Raw genomic sequence first — 13727 nt, 5'->3', positions numbered from 1 at the left:
CCCATTTAAAAGTGAAAGGGCCGCATTGTGTGACGACATGAACACGAACAACTAAGCAACATGCATAAAAAAGAAAGTCATCGTTCAACCATCAATACGAGTCCACTGCATACCAAGTAGAGCTCTTGCACACGAGCGACTAGCACAACAATGCCAGTACCACAGGAAGATGCTCTCCCAGTAGGAAACCCAACTTCATCCTCGCATACCGTCCCTGCGGAGGCTCAACCGGAAGTAGCAGAAGTCCTGGAGAAATTCCAGAAATTAGGTGAAGAAGCGGCTGCCGAAGAGGAAGGTGACAGTGATGACGAAGATGGTGAAGCTGAGGGAGAAGGAGTAGGTGTAGCTGGGGAAGGAGCGACGGAGGGTGCAGGTGGTGAAGGTGGTAAGAAGAAGAAAAAGAAGAAGAAGAAGGGGAAAGCTTCAAAAGCTGTTCAGAAGTTGAAGTGAGTTCAACTATAGTCGACAGATACTACCTACGTGTAGGTGGGTGACGTCCGACTGAATGATACGTCTTGCATTATAGGAATATTGCTACGGGTCAAGCACCTCAACAGGTAATTGATGCAGTTCGAGAACAGATGGACCCGCAAGAATCGAATGCCGCTACTGATGGTAAGCTTTTCAGCACAGGGACTCTGTGGAAGGATCAAAGCTGATATGAAATTGTCGATGATGATAGAGGAAATTCAGAAAGCTTTGAAAGCAGCCGACTTTATGAAAATCTTGGAAGGTAAAGTAGCTCTGGGTAACAAATCAAATAGCAAAAATCTCGGTGAACATAAAGTAAGCTTACCATAAAACGTATTCCATCTGGGAGCTTGCAATTTCGATTGGAAACGCTAACATGCCTCTTGAAATAGTTCTGGAAAACACAGCCTGTTCCTCAATTCCCTACTTCCTCCTCTGGTGCGGCATTAGAAGAAGGTCCTATAGATTCTTACAAGACCCCTGCGGATGTGAAGCAGGAACCTGGGGCTTTACCTTCAGGTTTCGTTTGGAGTCTGATAGATATCAAGAATGAAGAGCAGGTAAGCTGACCCAAATCATGATCGCCTCACTGATTGTAGCTAATGTCAAATGAAATGGAAATAGTGTAAAGAGGTTTATGATTTGTTATCGGAAAATTACGTTGAGGATGATGAAGCTATGTTCAGATTCAAGTATTCTAAAGAATTCTTACTTTGGTATGTTGATCGCCTCGCCAGCTGTGATTATAGACGACCCGGTCCAACGAAGAAGCTGATCTTGGGGTGATATGTAGGGCGTTGACTGCACCAGGGTATTATCCAGATTGGCATATTGGCGTAAGAGTACAGAAGACAGGGAAATTAATCGCTTTCATTTCTGGTATCAAGATTGAGATCAGAGTCAGGTCAAAGTGAGTCCGATTTCTTCATAGGTTCTACAATACATACCCTAGGTGTTATTGAAGGAAGGTTTTTTTTTCGTAATCGCTGACAACGTTGATCACTCGGCACAGGACATTCGATTCAGCCGATATCAACTTCTTGTGTGTTCACAAGAAATTACGATCGAAGAGATTAACTCCTGTCTTGATCAAGGAAGTCACGAGAAGAGTGAACCTAGAGAATGTCTGGCAGGCCATATATACGGGTGGTGTGGTCATTCCCACTCCTATAGGTACATGTCGGTGAGTGCTGTCGGCCACTACTTGTCAATGTAGACCCTTCATCGTACACACATACAACTGCAATGCGTGATTTTGTAAGTAAGTATAAGAACATGGCTGATGACCTCAATTCTGAGATATATAGATACTGGCACCGAAACCTCAACCCTCCCAAACTCGTAGACATAGGATTCTCGCCCCTCCCACGAGGATACACTATCGCACGATTAGTCAAATCATACTCCGTACCTCCTCACCCTAGGATACCAGGATTCAGAGAGATGACCGAAAGTGATGTACCTCAAGTAGGCGATTTATTGAGAAAGTACTTGAACCGGTTCGATATCGCTCAGACGTTTGGTAAAGATGAGGAAGTCAGGCATTGGTTCTTATCTGGACAAGGAAAGGAAGATAAAGATGGTAAGAGGTTAGAACAGGTTGTATGGTCATACGTTGTTGAGGTGAGTGATAGCTTTCAGCAAATACTGAACATAGTATACAATTCCCGAGAGAAGAAAGTGTTTTATGCTGATGTTTCTCATTCATTATAGGATCCAACGACCAACCTCATAACCGATTTTATGTCCTTCTATTCCCTCCCATCAACCATCATGAAACATCCCAAACACGATATGCTCAAAGCTGCATACATGTTCTACTACGCTTCCGACGTGATCTTCCAACCTGGTGGATCAGCCGATGATGCTGCCACGCACGATATGAAGACCAACAGGAAATTGGAAGAGAGATTGAACGCTTTGAGTAATGATATGTTGAGTATTGCTAAAGCTGTGAGTGCAAGGGACCCTTACGCTTCAATGTTCCGTCTCATATCGTGCTTTCAAAGGGTGGACGGGTAGCTGATGAGTGCATGTAGGCCGGTTTCGACGTACTTAACGCATTGAGTTGTTTGGATAATAATATGTTCTTACAAGAACAGAAGGTCAGTTGATTGGCCACTTGGTAAACGAGGCTCGAGCTCATCTGAATCTTCTCATGAACAGTTCGGTCCCGGTGATGGTTACTTGAACTGTGAGTGTTTTCCATCTTCTATTGTATCATATGAAGATATTTATATCGCACAGAACGTACCGTGCTGACGGTGTATATGTCCCGTTCAGACTACCTGTACAACTGGTCTTGCGCACCCATCGACGGTGGTCAGCGAACGACCTCTCAAAAGCAAGGTTCAGGTATAGGTGTGGTGATGCTTTAAATTCCTTCTATCATGCTTATAGAGTCTAACGAAATGATTGATGCATTGCATTTTCTCCTTCTCATGATTTACTGTACATACGTACTGATACTGTGTGACAGAAGATTGAGCTGTCACTGTACAATAATACAGTGGATTATCAATCGTGATTGACCTTTCATATCCTAGAATGTTGATCGGTATACGAGACTACAAACCACTAGCCTGAAGTATATATACTATGCTCAACAAAATAATCAACTCAGCTAAGATTAGGTGATATCGATCTTTAAACCATGAGAGGGAATTGATCTACCCGGGAATTCCCAATTTCAGTCAGCTCATGATCAATGAGAAGGATCCCAGGATGATACTTACAATGCTAATATCAGGTTCGAAAGGTAATCCCTCAAAGGCTTTGAGAAAAGATGGTGTGGGTGGTCCTGGGACCTTGTGGTCTTCATGGTGTTCTTCTGATTCTGATGAATATTGATCAGAGGGGTTTTCCGAGATAATTTCATCATCGCTGGACGATCTTGACCTGGTTTTGTGACTTCTCTTCTTATCCTCAGGCGGTTTCCGGTTACGTCTACCGGACTTTCTTCTTATGGACTTGTGTCGGATTCCATCCTTAGCCTTACTATCTTCTTCACTCGAGGTGATATCAGCCACCGAAATCGAATTTATCTCAAAACCAGATTCTAGGTCTTTCCTCCTATTCTTTCGTTCATCCTTGCTTCTATGCTTAAGCTTATCCTTCTTGCGATCTTTACTATCTGTTCTTGATCTTTCACCCTTGGGCTCGACACCAATGTCTCCAACTTCGAGATCTTCATGCCTTCCGTGCATAGCTTGATAGTCATAATAATCACCATTCAACTCTGGGCTAACCCGTTGATTCGTAGATATGTCATTTTCATCAGTGAAATCAAATTTGGTCTTCACTTCTGGCTGTGCCTCTTCCCGTGTTTCTTCTTCATGCTTGTCCTGCACCTCAGCCCCTACATTACTTGTTTTTACTTGGTGTTGATCCAACTTAATCTCTTCATTTGGTGTGATATCTCTTTCTCCTGTCCCTCTCTCTGATTCGTCAACATTCGCATGATTCCTTTCTCTTGTCTGGTTAATATCGATCTCTGCAAAGTGATCATTTTGGGGAGTGTAATTGTAAGCATCTATTATACTCCACTCCGTCCCTTTTCTTTCGGGTTTCTTTCTCTCATCTTTCCAAGCTTGAGTCTCCTTCAACCAATCTCCCTTATCGCTCTCCTTACTGTAAACAGACCTTCCTAGGCTTGGCGAGTTGTGATGTGATGGCAAATCCCGCTGTCCTCCGTGATCAGTAGAGTCCATTTCGACACTAATCCCGTCATGCCCTTGTATCACTCTCTCAACCGAGGACTTGTCGCTACCGTTGCCATTACGATATTTCTCCTTTCTCATGCCAAGAACAGAAAATATCCTTTCTCTAGCTGATTTTGGGGCTGTACGGTGGGATAGATGATTGGATCCTCCTGGTAAATTAGGTAACAGTTCCAAGGTCTTCCCTTCCTTTTCACCTAAGTCTTGCCAAGACGAGGTGTTACTATCCATCTTCGAATCGCTTGTTTTATCTGGCTTGCTGGTAGATACGGTTGAGCTGGCTTTACGGTTGCCTGGCTGCACCTTCCCAGGTATCGGTTGGAATACTATCCAGTGTTCTTTCTTTTCACCTTTCCTAACCGACTTGAGCGATACTCTATGATTGATTCCCAATAGATCTCCACTATGTTCATCCAATAGGCCGATGATAGGATTAGAATTGAGAGTCTCGTATGTGGTGTCCAGAGTTCTATAGAGTTCCTCAAGGGATATTGCCTACAACAAATCGGTTTTCTATCAGCGAGTTCCATTTGATCCGAGTGCAATTATTTCAGCTCACGGGACATCCAAAGAGTTCATTTGGTGTTTTATCCAACACTTCCCAAATAGTGGATAAGATTGTCCTATCGGATATGTCGATGTTGCCCATATTTTGATGGAATGACTTGACTAAATTCGTGAAATTTGCTTTTTGCTTGAGTATTTTGGTATTGAAGTTTTGGATTAGGGATCAGGGATCATTTCGAACAATCAGCAAAATCCACAACCATTATGCTTTAGCATCCTGTCACCGCCTCTACAAAGGTTCATTCATGCGACCAACCCTTTCATACTTGTTCAAAGGATGGATGTCCTGTGCTGATGCTCATGGACGATGCCACAGATAACCCAAGTTCAGATCTGGGCATTTCCGTCGGAAGGATCCTGATGACGTGCGGTGTTGGATTCTTGTCACTATCCCCAATGTTTTCGTTTTACAACTCAAAGTCATTCATTATACTGTCACAAAATCAACATATACGACTTCAGTGATCAACGCCTGCAAAGCTCGCGAATTCGTTCCGCAGTACCTACCTAACCCGATTCCTTCGATTCCTCGAAACGAGCTTAGGCCAGCTCACGATGTCCTCCATCCCTTTGCTCCTACTCTTCCTCCTCACTCTCTCCATCCCTCCGTTCGTTCCCCTCCGTCAAATCCGCCTTGACGCCTTCCTCATGCCTCTCTCACTGCCCTTCATCCCATCCTCGACATTTGATACCCTCCCCGACTCTAGACCATGGGACATATCCAGAGCTATAGTAAGACTGATCATTGCTTATTCGCTCTTTGCTGGATTTGGCTCTGTACTTAGAACACTAAAGAGGATAGGAGGCTGGAAGATTCCTGAATCATCCACGAACCAGCTTGTGAGAATAGGATTATTATGGCTGTTAGCCTGGAGAGGCGCTACGTTGCCTTTTGTCCCTGATGAGAAAGCTTGGAAGAGACCTTTGGACGTTGCGACGATAGTTGGAGTAGGGAGTGGGGGAATTTGTGCGGTGGATGAAATTAGGGAGATTGCGAGGTTGATAGGGATTAAGAGTGAGTATACTATTCTTGCTATACATGCTGGGCTTGTTATGGAACAACCTTTAGATGGCGAGGTACACAAGTTGAATGAAATAGTGTTGACTGATCTATCTCATTTGGTCGAATTAGGCTCAAATCAGTATCCCAAGTCAGGTATAATATCACGAATCATTCAAATCATCTTATCAATACATCGGATACTCTTATCTCTGAGAATTATCAGTGCGGCCTTCACACCTGTCAAACAGATACCAATAGATTTGTCTACTGCCAGTCAAGGGATAGTAGGGGAATAAGATAGGTTGATCATGTAACTTACATCCTACAGGTCAGACAATGCGTACATTTAGGTATCCTGTGACAATTGCTGCACTTGGTATGCGAAACACAGTACCTGCTGATCAGGTAAAGTGTGCGAGTTTTCTGAATTGTCATGAATATAAAGCCCAGTCATATCGTAAAAAGTTAAAGTACGAAAAGATCGTCTACTGTTTACGATTGTACAAATAATACGTATAAGAGTATTCCACGATCACTAGACATACCAGCATCAGCAGACCCTCGATGTTCAGCTCAGTTGATCACCGTTTGGAATATGTAGGTAGATACCGTATAAATATGAACGTGACATATAACCCAAACGATGACCAAGAACAAGCGAAATAGGCAAATCAAGCTTCTTTCTTCTTCCTCCTTTCATACGCCTATATGGACGCCTGATGCAATGTAGAAGAGCGAAAGAAGCCACTTGGCTATTCTCGGCGTTGCTTAGCTATCTTCTTGTACTGCTTGTACTGTACATACGCAGCTCGACCCCAGTACTGTCAGTGATAGCAGGACAGCTTCGATTTATGGGAACCGACGAGTATATTCGCAACGAATCCCATCGGATGGGTATCGAACCGGCATAAAAAGGGTTTTCAGTTTGGAACCAAACAATTGGTTTTTGACCATCCGATGAGACTTCATCGTCAGTCTACGGCTGATATAGGATACGTTGGTTGTCATTGGGGAGATCGACGATGACACAATGACGGAATGCGTACACATCCGATGCGAATCGAGATGTGAGTTACTCGGAGTGTACTGGTAAATGTAATGTTTTCAATCCAATTTGTCTCACACCCTACTTGTATCGAGAGGGCGAGTAGAGATGCGATTGACTTGAACCAAAACAATCATGAGACCAGCGCATTCGACGTCGACATTATCATCAACTACTGACAAGTGACCTTTGTACCTGTCAAGGAGGAACGACACTAGACTACGGCCTACGGCATTCTGGATATTGAACGTCAACATCATCTATCACCCTGTTTCCACTTTCACATTCCCCCTTACAGTACTCGTATTCCTGAGAAATCAATATTCACATACGTCGTTTTGATCATTATCGCCGTTAACAATATCTCCATCTTCATCTGTAAAGACCACTCAATCATCAGCTCACTCAAACAGACACTCTTTACGATATCATCAGCCTCCTTTATTTACCTCTCACAATGATGGACCATTAAAACGTGAGTCAAGCGGTAGTTCCTTTCAGTGCAATTTTCGAGATTTACCTCCTCATCTCAAGATTGTAGAATTTCGGTGGGTTGATCTCAATCAGGAGTTGAACTGATATGATAGTCATTTGACTTGATAGCTGCCAAAGTCCCAGTGACTTGATCGCTACTCCGTCCACCTCACATTTAAAACCAACAGAGACAACCGCTAGTCGAAGTAATAGAGAATAGTAAAAAGCGTTGGACGCTGTTGTAAACACATACATGAGTGGCCTAAAATGGTGTTCACTCTTCCCTCTTTACCGTCAGGAATACTAGGAGGCTTGATCGACACTTCCCCTCCCGTCTTCTACCCACCTACACGAAATACACCTACCAAACCACCTCGTACAAGATCACGATCTAGGTCAAGCGCACATCATCAGATTGATTCGCCTATTCAGGCCGTACCACCTTCACCATCCCTCACTCCGGTCAAACAGACTCAGCCATATCCAGGATTGGGAAACCTCTTACCGGCCAGTGCATCCGTAACGGATCTGACAGGGGATTGGGAGCCCCTACCAGGCGGTGGATTAGGTGAAAAAAGGAGATTATCAATAAGCAGTGTAGCGAGTCATGGCTATAGTCATGATTCCAGACCCAATTCACCACCTCCTTTCATTCCCAGGTTGAAAACTCCTACTCGACCTACACACCGACGCTGTCATTCTGCTCTGCCCGCTTCCTCATCATCATCATCTATCGCTTTCAGCTTACCACCTCCTACCGGTAAATTACAAGAATTTTCCATATCTCGAAACCCCCTGGCATCTACCAGTGCAATCAGTCTACCAACCCTTATCGAAGGACAAGGGGAACCTTCCACTTCCCACAGATCGGTGCCTGCGTCTCCATCGCTCAATCCACACAGTAGGAAACCGAGTAAATCAAAGATATCGCCTATATCGCCTAATCTACCTTTGGAAGAGGAAAGTAAACTCGAAGATAATCAGATACCCGAACTGAAATTTACTAAAACATCTCTGGAGAGATCGAATTCGAATTCTTCAGTTCCACCTCCTAATCATTCTTATCCTTGTTCATATCAGTCTATGCCTCCTCCTCCTCTACGTCCTGATCCAATAAATATCAGTTATTCCCCCGCTTCATCTTCCAAGAATCGAAAAAGCAAAACCCCAAGCAGACCCATCGCATCACCCAGGTCATGGTCTGTACAAGATATACATTCTCTCACTGGTGGAATACCAAGGAAAGGTTTACATTCCAGAAGGGGCAGTATAGAGTCAACTAGCTCGGTATCAGATATAGCAGTTTTAGCTACTTGGTCATTCCCCAATACACCGCCTAAAAACAATCAAAACGAGGTCGATTCTGATCCTCCAGATAACAGTCGAGGTAGGAAACCCGGACCTTCAGAAAGATTAAAAGAAAGATTGAAGAATATACCTGGAATCGAAACTGGTCCATTCCAATTCCCCAGTTCCGGAAGTTTACCTTCTTTACCTAAACCACTCGTTCCCCTACCACTGGGAGTAGATGGCATTCCAATCAAACCTTCTCGACCACTACCATCGCATTTGAAGAGGGTTGGACATAGACATACTCATTCTTCGCCTGACTTACTCACCATCCCCACGTCCACATCTACACCTACGAGACAAGCACATGGTCAAATGGGTCCACCAGCTATACCTCCAACGTCAAACCCATTATTCCCTCCGCCCAAACCTGTCCAACGAAGACCTACTACCTCCAGACTCAGACAGCCCAACCCGCTGTCTATGTCCACACATCAGGGTCAACCGTCCCTCGCTGTAGGGAAAGAGTTGGGTTCTTCGCCTGGCAGTATTGATTCTTTATCCGATACGTCCACTCTATGTGCCAGTCCCACCACGTCAGTTAAATCGCTTCCTTCCGTATCGGCTGATGCGGATAGTATTGCATATACGAACATCAGTGGGAAGGCATGGTGGTCTTTCACTCCGTTCAAGCGGAGTAATTCATATTCCAGCGAAAGATCGGATGATCACAAAGAGAGAGGCCAAGAAGAGGATGATGAGGATGATAGTGTTGAAGTACTTTCAAAATTGGTCACGAGAAAGGAATATGACTGGGAGCTGCATAGTAGTAAGGTTAGGACTGGGATGGAAGAGCATGAAGAGGAAGAATATATCGATCTTGATGACATGTAAACTAACACAAAGTAACATATACTCGTGCTTGTAAGAGCACAGATCTGTCAGCTGGGAGATCTGTCATACATCGTTTTCCCGTCAATTGTTGCTAGGTATTCTCATCTCTGTTGTTGTTGTATAATAATCTATAAACGTAAAATGAAAATATAAAGCCGATGATTTCTCTACATGTGTGTGAGCCTGCCTCCTTGTCCCGGCCGTTTGACTTATCCGTGATAAAATAGCTGTTCGTACCATACAGATCACTCAGATCTGTTGCATATATGCCGCATATCGGCTGTCCGGAATGACAACCGTCTCGGCATGCCGCAGGAGTACGTCATTCGCACTGCATCCGTTTGTCGAGATCTATCCATCTGCACATCATCACCCTAATATTTGTAGGTTTGTCCATATATGCCAGTATGTACTACGAGCACTGTGATCACCCGTCCAGATATATCGGAAGAAATAAGAATGCCATGCCGCAAACTATGCCGCAGGCTGCAGTAGCTTGGGAGCAATCTTACCCCAGAAAACGCTCAGGGTTTGAAGATATATATGATGCGGTTTTTGCGCCACTGCAGATCATCCGAGGTAACAAGGTTAAACATGTGCTTTTCTCCATCAGACCTCTGTACAGTCACATCAGCTGAGGAGATCATCCTGCACATGCCAGGAGGATCGGCTCTCGAGCGAATCTCTTTCAGCTGCTGGTCAAAAATTTATGTATCTAGCCTTGACCTTCGACTGTTGAGTATTGCATTTGTCTCGAGTGATGTCACCAAGCAACCATAAATCAAACGAAAAAGCTTCCGTCTGTAAAAACGAAAAACGAGTCGGGACATCCGAGCTTGTTAGCGTCGCACTAAGTCAATTACCCCAGTTTCATCTCCTACCGTTGCGCAGAGAAGGGTGGATGTAGAAGGGGATATATTGTAAGTGATTTAACCTTTCAGTTGGGGATTCTTGATCTTAGTCACAGCATCCTTCAACCACGTTGTATGGGGTTTAGATCAAATGGATCGTTGTCCAGACAACGGGCTCGAATGTGGGAATGGGGTTTGCTCTAACTTACTTGTACCATCAAATGACGTCGTCAAAGATCGTTTATCCACCCAGACAGAGTGCAACTTGCCCATCAGTCGAGACGGAATTTTCGATTCGAGTGACTTATCTTATCCCTTGCGGGGTTTGACTTTGCTCAGATATTAATTCACTGGGAGGGAAAGGAATTATGGGGTAAAGAACACGATGGGTCTGATCGAGACCTACACTCACAAATTACTGCTGTACGAGACAAAGGACAGGACAACATGACGGTGAGAGAGGAGGCTGGGAAGAACCTCGAAAAAACCTTTTGACTTTTCGAGGGTGTCCAAACGTCGAAATTTTTCAGCACCTGTCGAAGGAAGAAAAGGTATAAATACCCTTCTGATCTCCTCGAATCGAATTGTCTGTCTTTCACAACACATCAACTCACAACAAAACACACCAAAAAGTCATTCTCTTGACTCTTTCAAGTTCGATACTTTCGACACAACCGACCAAAGTCAAATCAAAAGTCTATACAAAGACCTCCACCGGTACACGACCAACAAAAACAAACAAAACAACAACACAAGATGTTCTTCGGTAAATCAACTGTCGTAGCTGCTCTCGCTGCTCTCACTTTCGCTACTGCTGCTCCTTCTCTCGAGAAGAAAGACCAAAACTCAGGTACTGCTACCTACTACGCTGCTGGATTGGGAGCTTGTGGATGGACCAACTCCGGTTCCGACTAGTAAGTTTTGTGTTTTAAACCTCCACTTCATACCTTTACTGACATCGGTGAATTTTTGTAGCGTCGTTGCTGTCAACTCTGCTCAATACGACGGATCTAAGTGCGGTAGCAAGCTTTGGGTATGGAACCCCGCTACCTCCACTATCGCTTTCCCCACCGTAGCCGATGAGTGTGAGTAATTCGTCTCCATCTTGACGATAATGAACGGTGTAGAAAGAGTGAATATTGATTTTGTGACTTGGATATCTAGGCCCATCATGTAACTCGGGTGATCTCGACATGTCTGAAGGTCTTTTCGGTCACCTTACCAACAACAACTTTGACCTCGGTGTCTTCGAAATGCAATGGGGTTACTTATAATCCCCTTCCCCTAAACCCCCTTTTCCCGCCAACGGACAATTCCCTTCTGATTCGTCACCTCGCATATAGATATCAATCTCATTATCTTTTAACATACCTACCATCTTGGGTTTTAACGATCAACCAAAAAACGAAACGTCCTGGTGACGTCCTCTTCTGACGACCTATCATATCATATCATATCATATATAAAATAGATATAGAAACGCTCTTTTAACGATGGTGACGAATTGACTAGTATAATATTTATATGTCTATGCGAGAAATGCATTTGACATATCATCCTTGCTCTGGCTATCATTGCCATGTTTGATATGCCCTTTCGACTGACTTACTCGTTAGTATGCCGACCGCTTCGCAATTGAGGTTGGAACTCTTCCTGCCTCACACCTAGGATTTACTCGGTATTGCTACGAGAGACATCCGATGTACACCGCTACTCGCGATATCATGTATCAATCCGGACCTCATCGATCCGTGATTGCGTATCGCTAGGGAGAACGGGTAAGAATATAGTATCGATCCCTTGGATTCTCATGTTCACACTTCGGAGCAAGTAGTCGAATCGAACATAAGAGAGTATGCGTATGTTCAATCACCGTTTCTTTACACCCTCGTTCCTATACACCACACAACCAACGCCTCCGATTCATTGGTATTTTCCCATGTATAGATCAAGGTGATGTTCTTCCACGATCTGTATCGTCTGCGATGCAATGAAATGTACGGGATACATCATGTGTCTGATCCATTTGGTACTGTATGCGTCAATGGCGTTCACTAGTACATTCAAAAGCGCTAATACCTTTCCCATGAGTTGATAATTTAATGTCCATCGTGTCCAGGCTTTCGTGTATGTAAAAGTATTGTATGGGAAACGAGAGACAAGAGCTCATTGAACTTACCCAGATTCATTTTCGGTCCCTCGTTTATAAAAGTTGTTCGAAAAACTACCCCAGAAGCCACGTGAGAGCCATGCGGTTCAGGACCCAAGAAATCCAGACTCAAAAATAGATTTTGCCGTACAGAGAGGTAGTGCCGGTTCCCGGGGGTCTTACCTTAATTTCGGATTCGGAAAAAGTATATTTGGGTCGTCCGTAACCCCAAAATTGATCTACCCTTTGGTCCCTTATTCATATATTCAACCAAAATTTTCAATGACATCTCAGCTCATCAAGCTTGACCTCACTTGACGCAATTTGAGAAATGGGGTGCTTTACATCACATACAGGTGAGGAAGTCCGTTTTGTCCGAAAAGGAAAGAGAACAGAAATAAGTTTTGGACCTTGGACCTGCATCCTAGCCTCGGTGCTTGGTGCTTGGTGCTTGTCGATCCTTCTACCTAGCTAGAGGAGAGCTAATCTGGGGTTCTTCCTATCTTTGTCGATATCGGCTGACCTACCTGTACTTCCTCCGAGACTAGCAGCAAATCTTGACAAATCGTGCTCATGTCGATCATCTTATACCCTTAAATACTATCTCTGATACCCTTTTGGGTCTTTGGGTCGTTCTGGTCTTTCATTAACCTACCCACTCTGTACGGCAGGAATCGGTTAGGGAAATGAATAACATTTTTGTCTTACAGCAGTCGGCCTGTATAGCTCGAAACTTCAATTCTCCACCTTTGGAGTGAGTCTTGCTCTCTCCTTTACACCACCACTATCACACCATCGACCATTCAGGAATTAGTAATCAGGTATCAGGTCTCGATATACTGTACTCGTCTCGCCAGGTCCATTGCAATACCACTGGCGGAAAGGCTTGGCGCCTCTTTTGACGGGAAGTGATTTTGGGGTTGTCCACCCCGCTCACATTCATGTAACTTTCTCCACACATTCATTTTTTATGCCTTTTCTATTGTTCGTGGGTGGGTGTACTGATCCACCGAATGTAAGCTTCGGAGCTGAACTTTTATCTAATCTCGCCCGATCAAGAAAGACAAAAGACAGAGACGCCGTAAGTGACGGATGATTTGATCCGTTGGGCCTCAAAAATTTGTATTGTATTGTAATAATGAAAGACCAGAACATGTCTGCATGTGGGGATCGGAGTAAAGATCTTATCGAGACTGAAAGAGTGAAATGCTCTCTTCTCAAGCTAGATCGGGGCATATGGCCGAAGACCAATTGAGTTCATGTT

The 13727-nt window shown here is 44.1% G+C and overlaps 5 protein-coding genes across 5 annotated transcripts; 4 read left to right on the top strand and 1 right to left on the bottom strand.

Annotated features, from left to right (window-relative positions):
• Nucleotides 1–150: 150 nt before the first annotated feature.
• Nucleotides 151–2849, top strand: L199_003671 (glycylpeptide N-tetradecanoyltransferase; the record flags this gene model as incomplete). Its single annotated transcript, XM_064889401.1, has 12 exons — nucleotides 151–446; nucleotides 527–615; nucleotides 683–786; nucleotides 864–1031; nucleotides 1096–1187; nucleotides 1265–1381; nucleotides 1484–1654; nucleotides 1779–2094; nucleotides 2185–2424; nucleotides 2511–2576; nucleotides 2638–2665; nucleotides 2755–2849. The coding sequence occupies 12 exons, from the start codon at nucleotides 151–153 to the stop codon at nucleotides 2847–2849; spliced, it is 1782 nt and encodes a 593-aa protein (XP_064745473.1).
• A 189-nt stretch (nucleotides 2850–3038) lies between these two features.
• On the bottom strand, nucleotides 3039–4839 carry L199_003670 (uncharacterized protein; the record flags this gene model as incomplete). Its single annotated transcript, XM_064889400.1, has 3 exons — nucleotides 3039–3140; nucleotides 3207–4685; nucleotides 4750–4839. 3 exons carry the CDS (start codon nucleotides 4837–4839, stop codon nucleotides 3039–3041), a joined length of 1671 nt encoding a protein of 556 aa, XP_064745472.1.
• Nucleotides 4840–5312: 473 nt separating this feature from the next.
• L199_003669 (uncharacterized protein) lies at nucleotides 5313–6056 on the top strand (the record flags this gene model as incomplete). Its single annotated transcript, XM_064889399.1, has 2 exons — nucleotides 5313–5772; nucleotides 5890–6056. The coding sequence occupies 2 exons, from the start codon at nucleotides 5313–5315 to the stop codon at nucleotides 6054–6056; spliced, it is 627 nt and encodes a 208-aa protein (XP_064745471.1).
• Nucleotides 6057–7546: 1490 nt separating this feature from the next.
• Nucleotides 7547–9463, top strand: L199_003668 (uncharacterized protein; the record flags this gene model as incomplete). The annotated part of the gene is made up of 1 exon (XM_064889398.1): nucleotides 7547–9463. One exon carries the CDS (start codon nucleotides 7547–7549, stop codon nucleotides 9461–9463), a length of 1917 nt encoding a protein of 638 aa, XP_064745470.1.
• Nucleotides 9464–11070: 1607 nt separating this feature from the next.
• On the top strand, nucleotides 11071–11588 carry L199_003667 (uncharacterized protein; the record flags this gene model as incomplete). Its single annotated transcript, XM_064889397.1, has 3 exons — nucleotides 11071–11228; nucleotides 11290–11399; nucleotides 11479–11588. The coding sequence occupies 3 exons, from the start codon at nucleotides 11071–11073 to the stop codon at nucleotides 11586–11588; spliced, it is 378 nt and encodes a 125-aa protein (XP_064745469.1).
• Nucleotides 11589–13727: the final 2139 nt, after the last annotated feature.

Source organism: Kwoniella botswanensis, chromosome 1 (assembly GCF_036426115.1).
Source record: "Kwoniella botswanensis chromosome 1, complete sequence".
Classification (NCBI taxonomy): domain Eukaryota; kingdom Fungi; phylum Basidiomycota; class Tremellomycetes; order Tremellales; family Cryptococcaceae; genus Kwoniella; species Kwoniella botswanensis.
The sequence above is the reverse complement of the archived record's forward strand: the minus strand, read 5'-3'. Positions and strand labels throughout refer to the sequence as shown.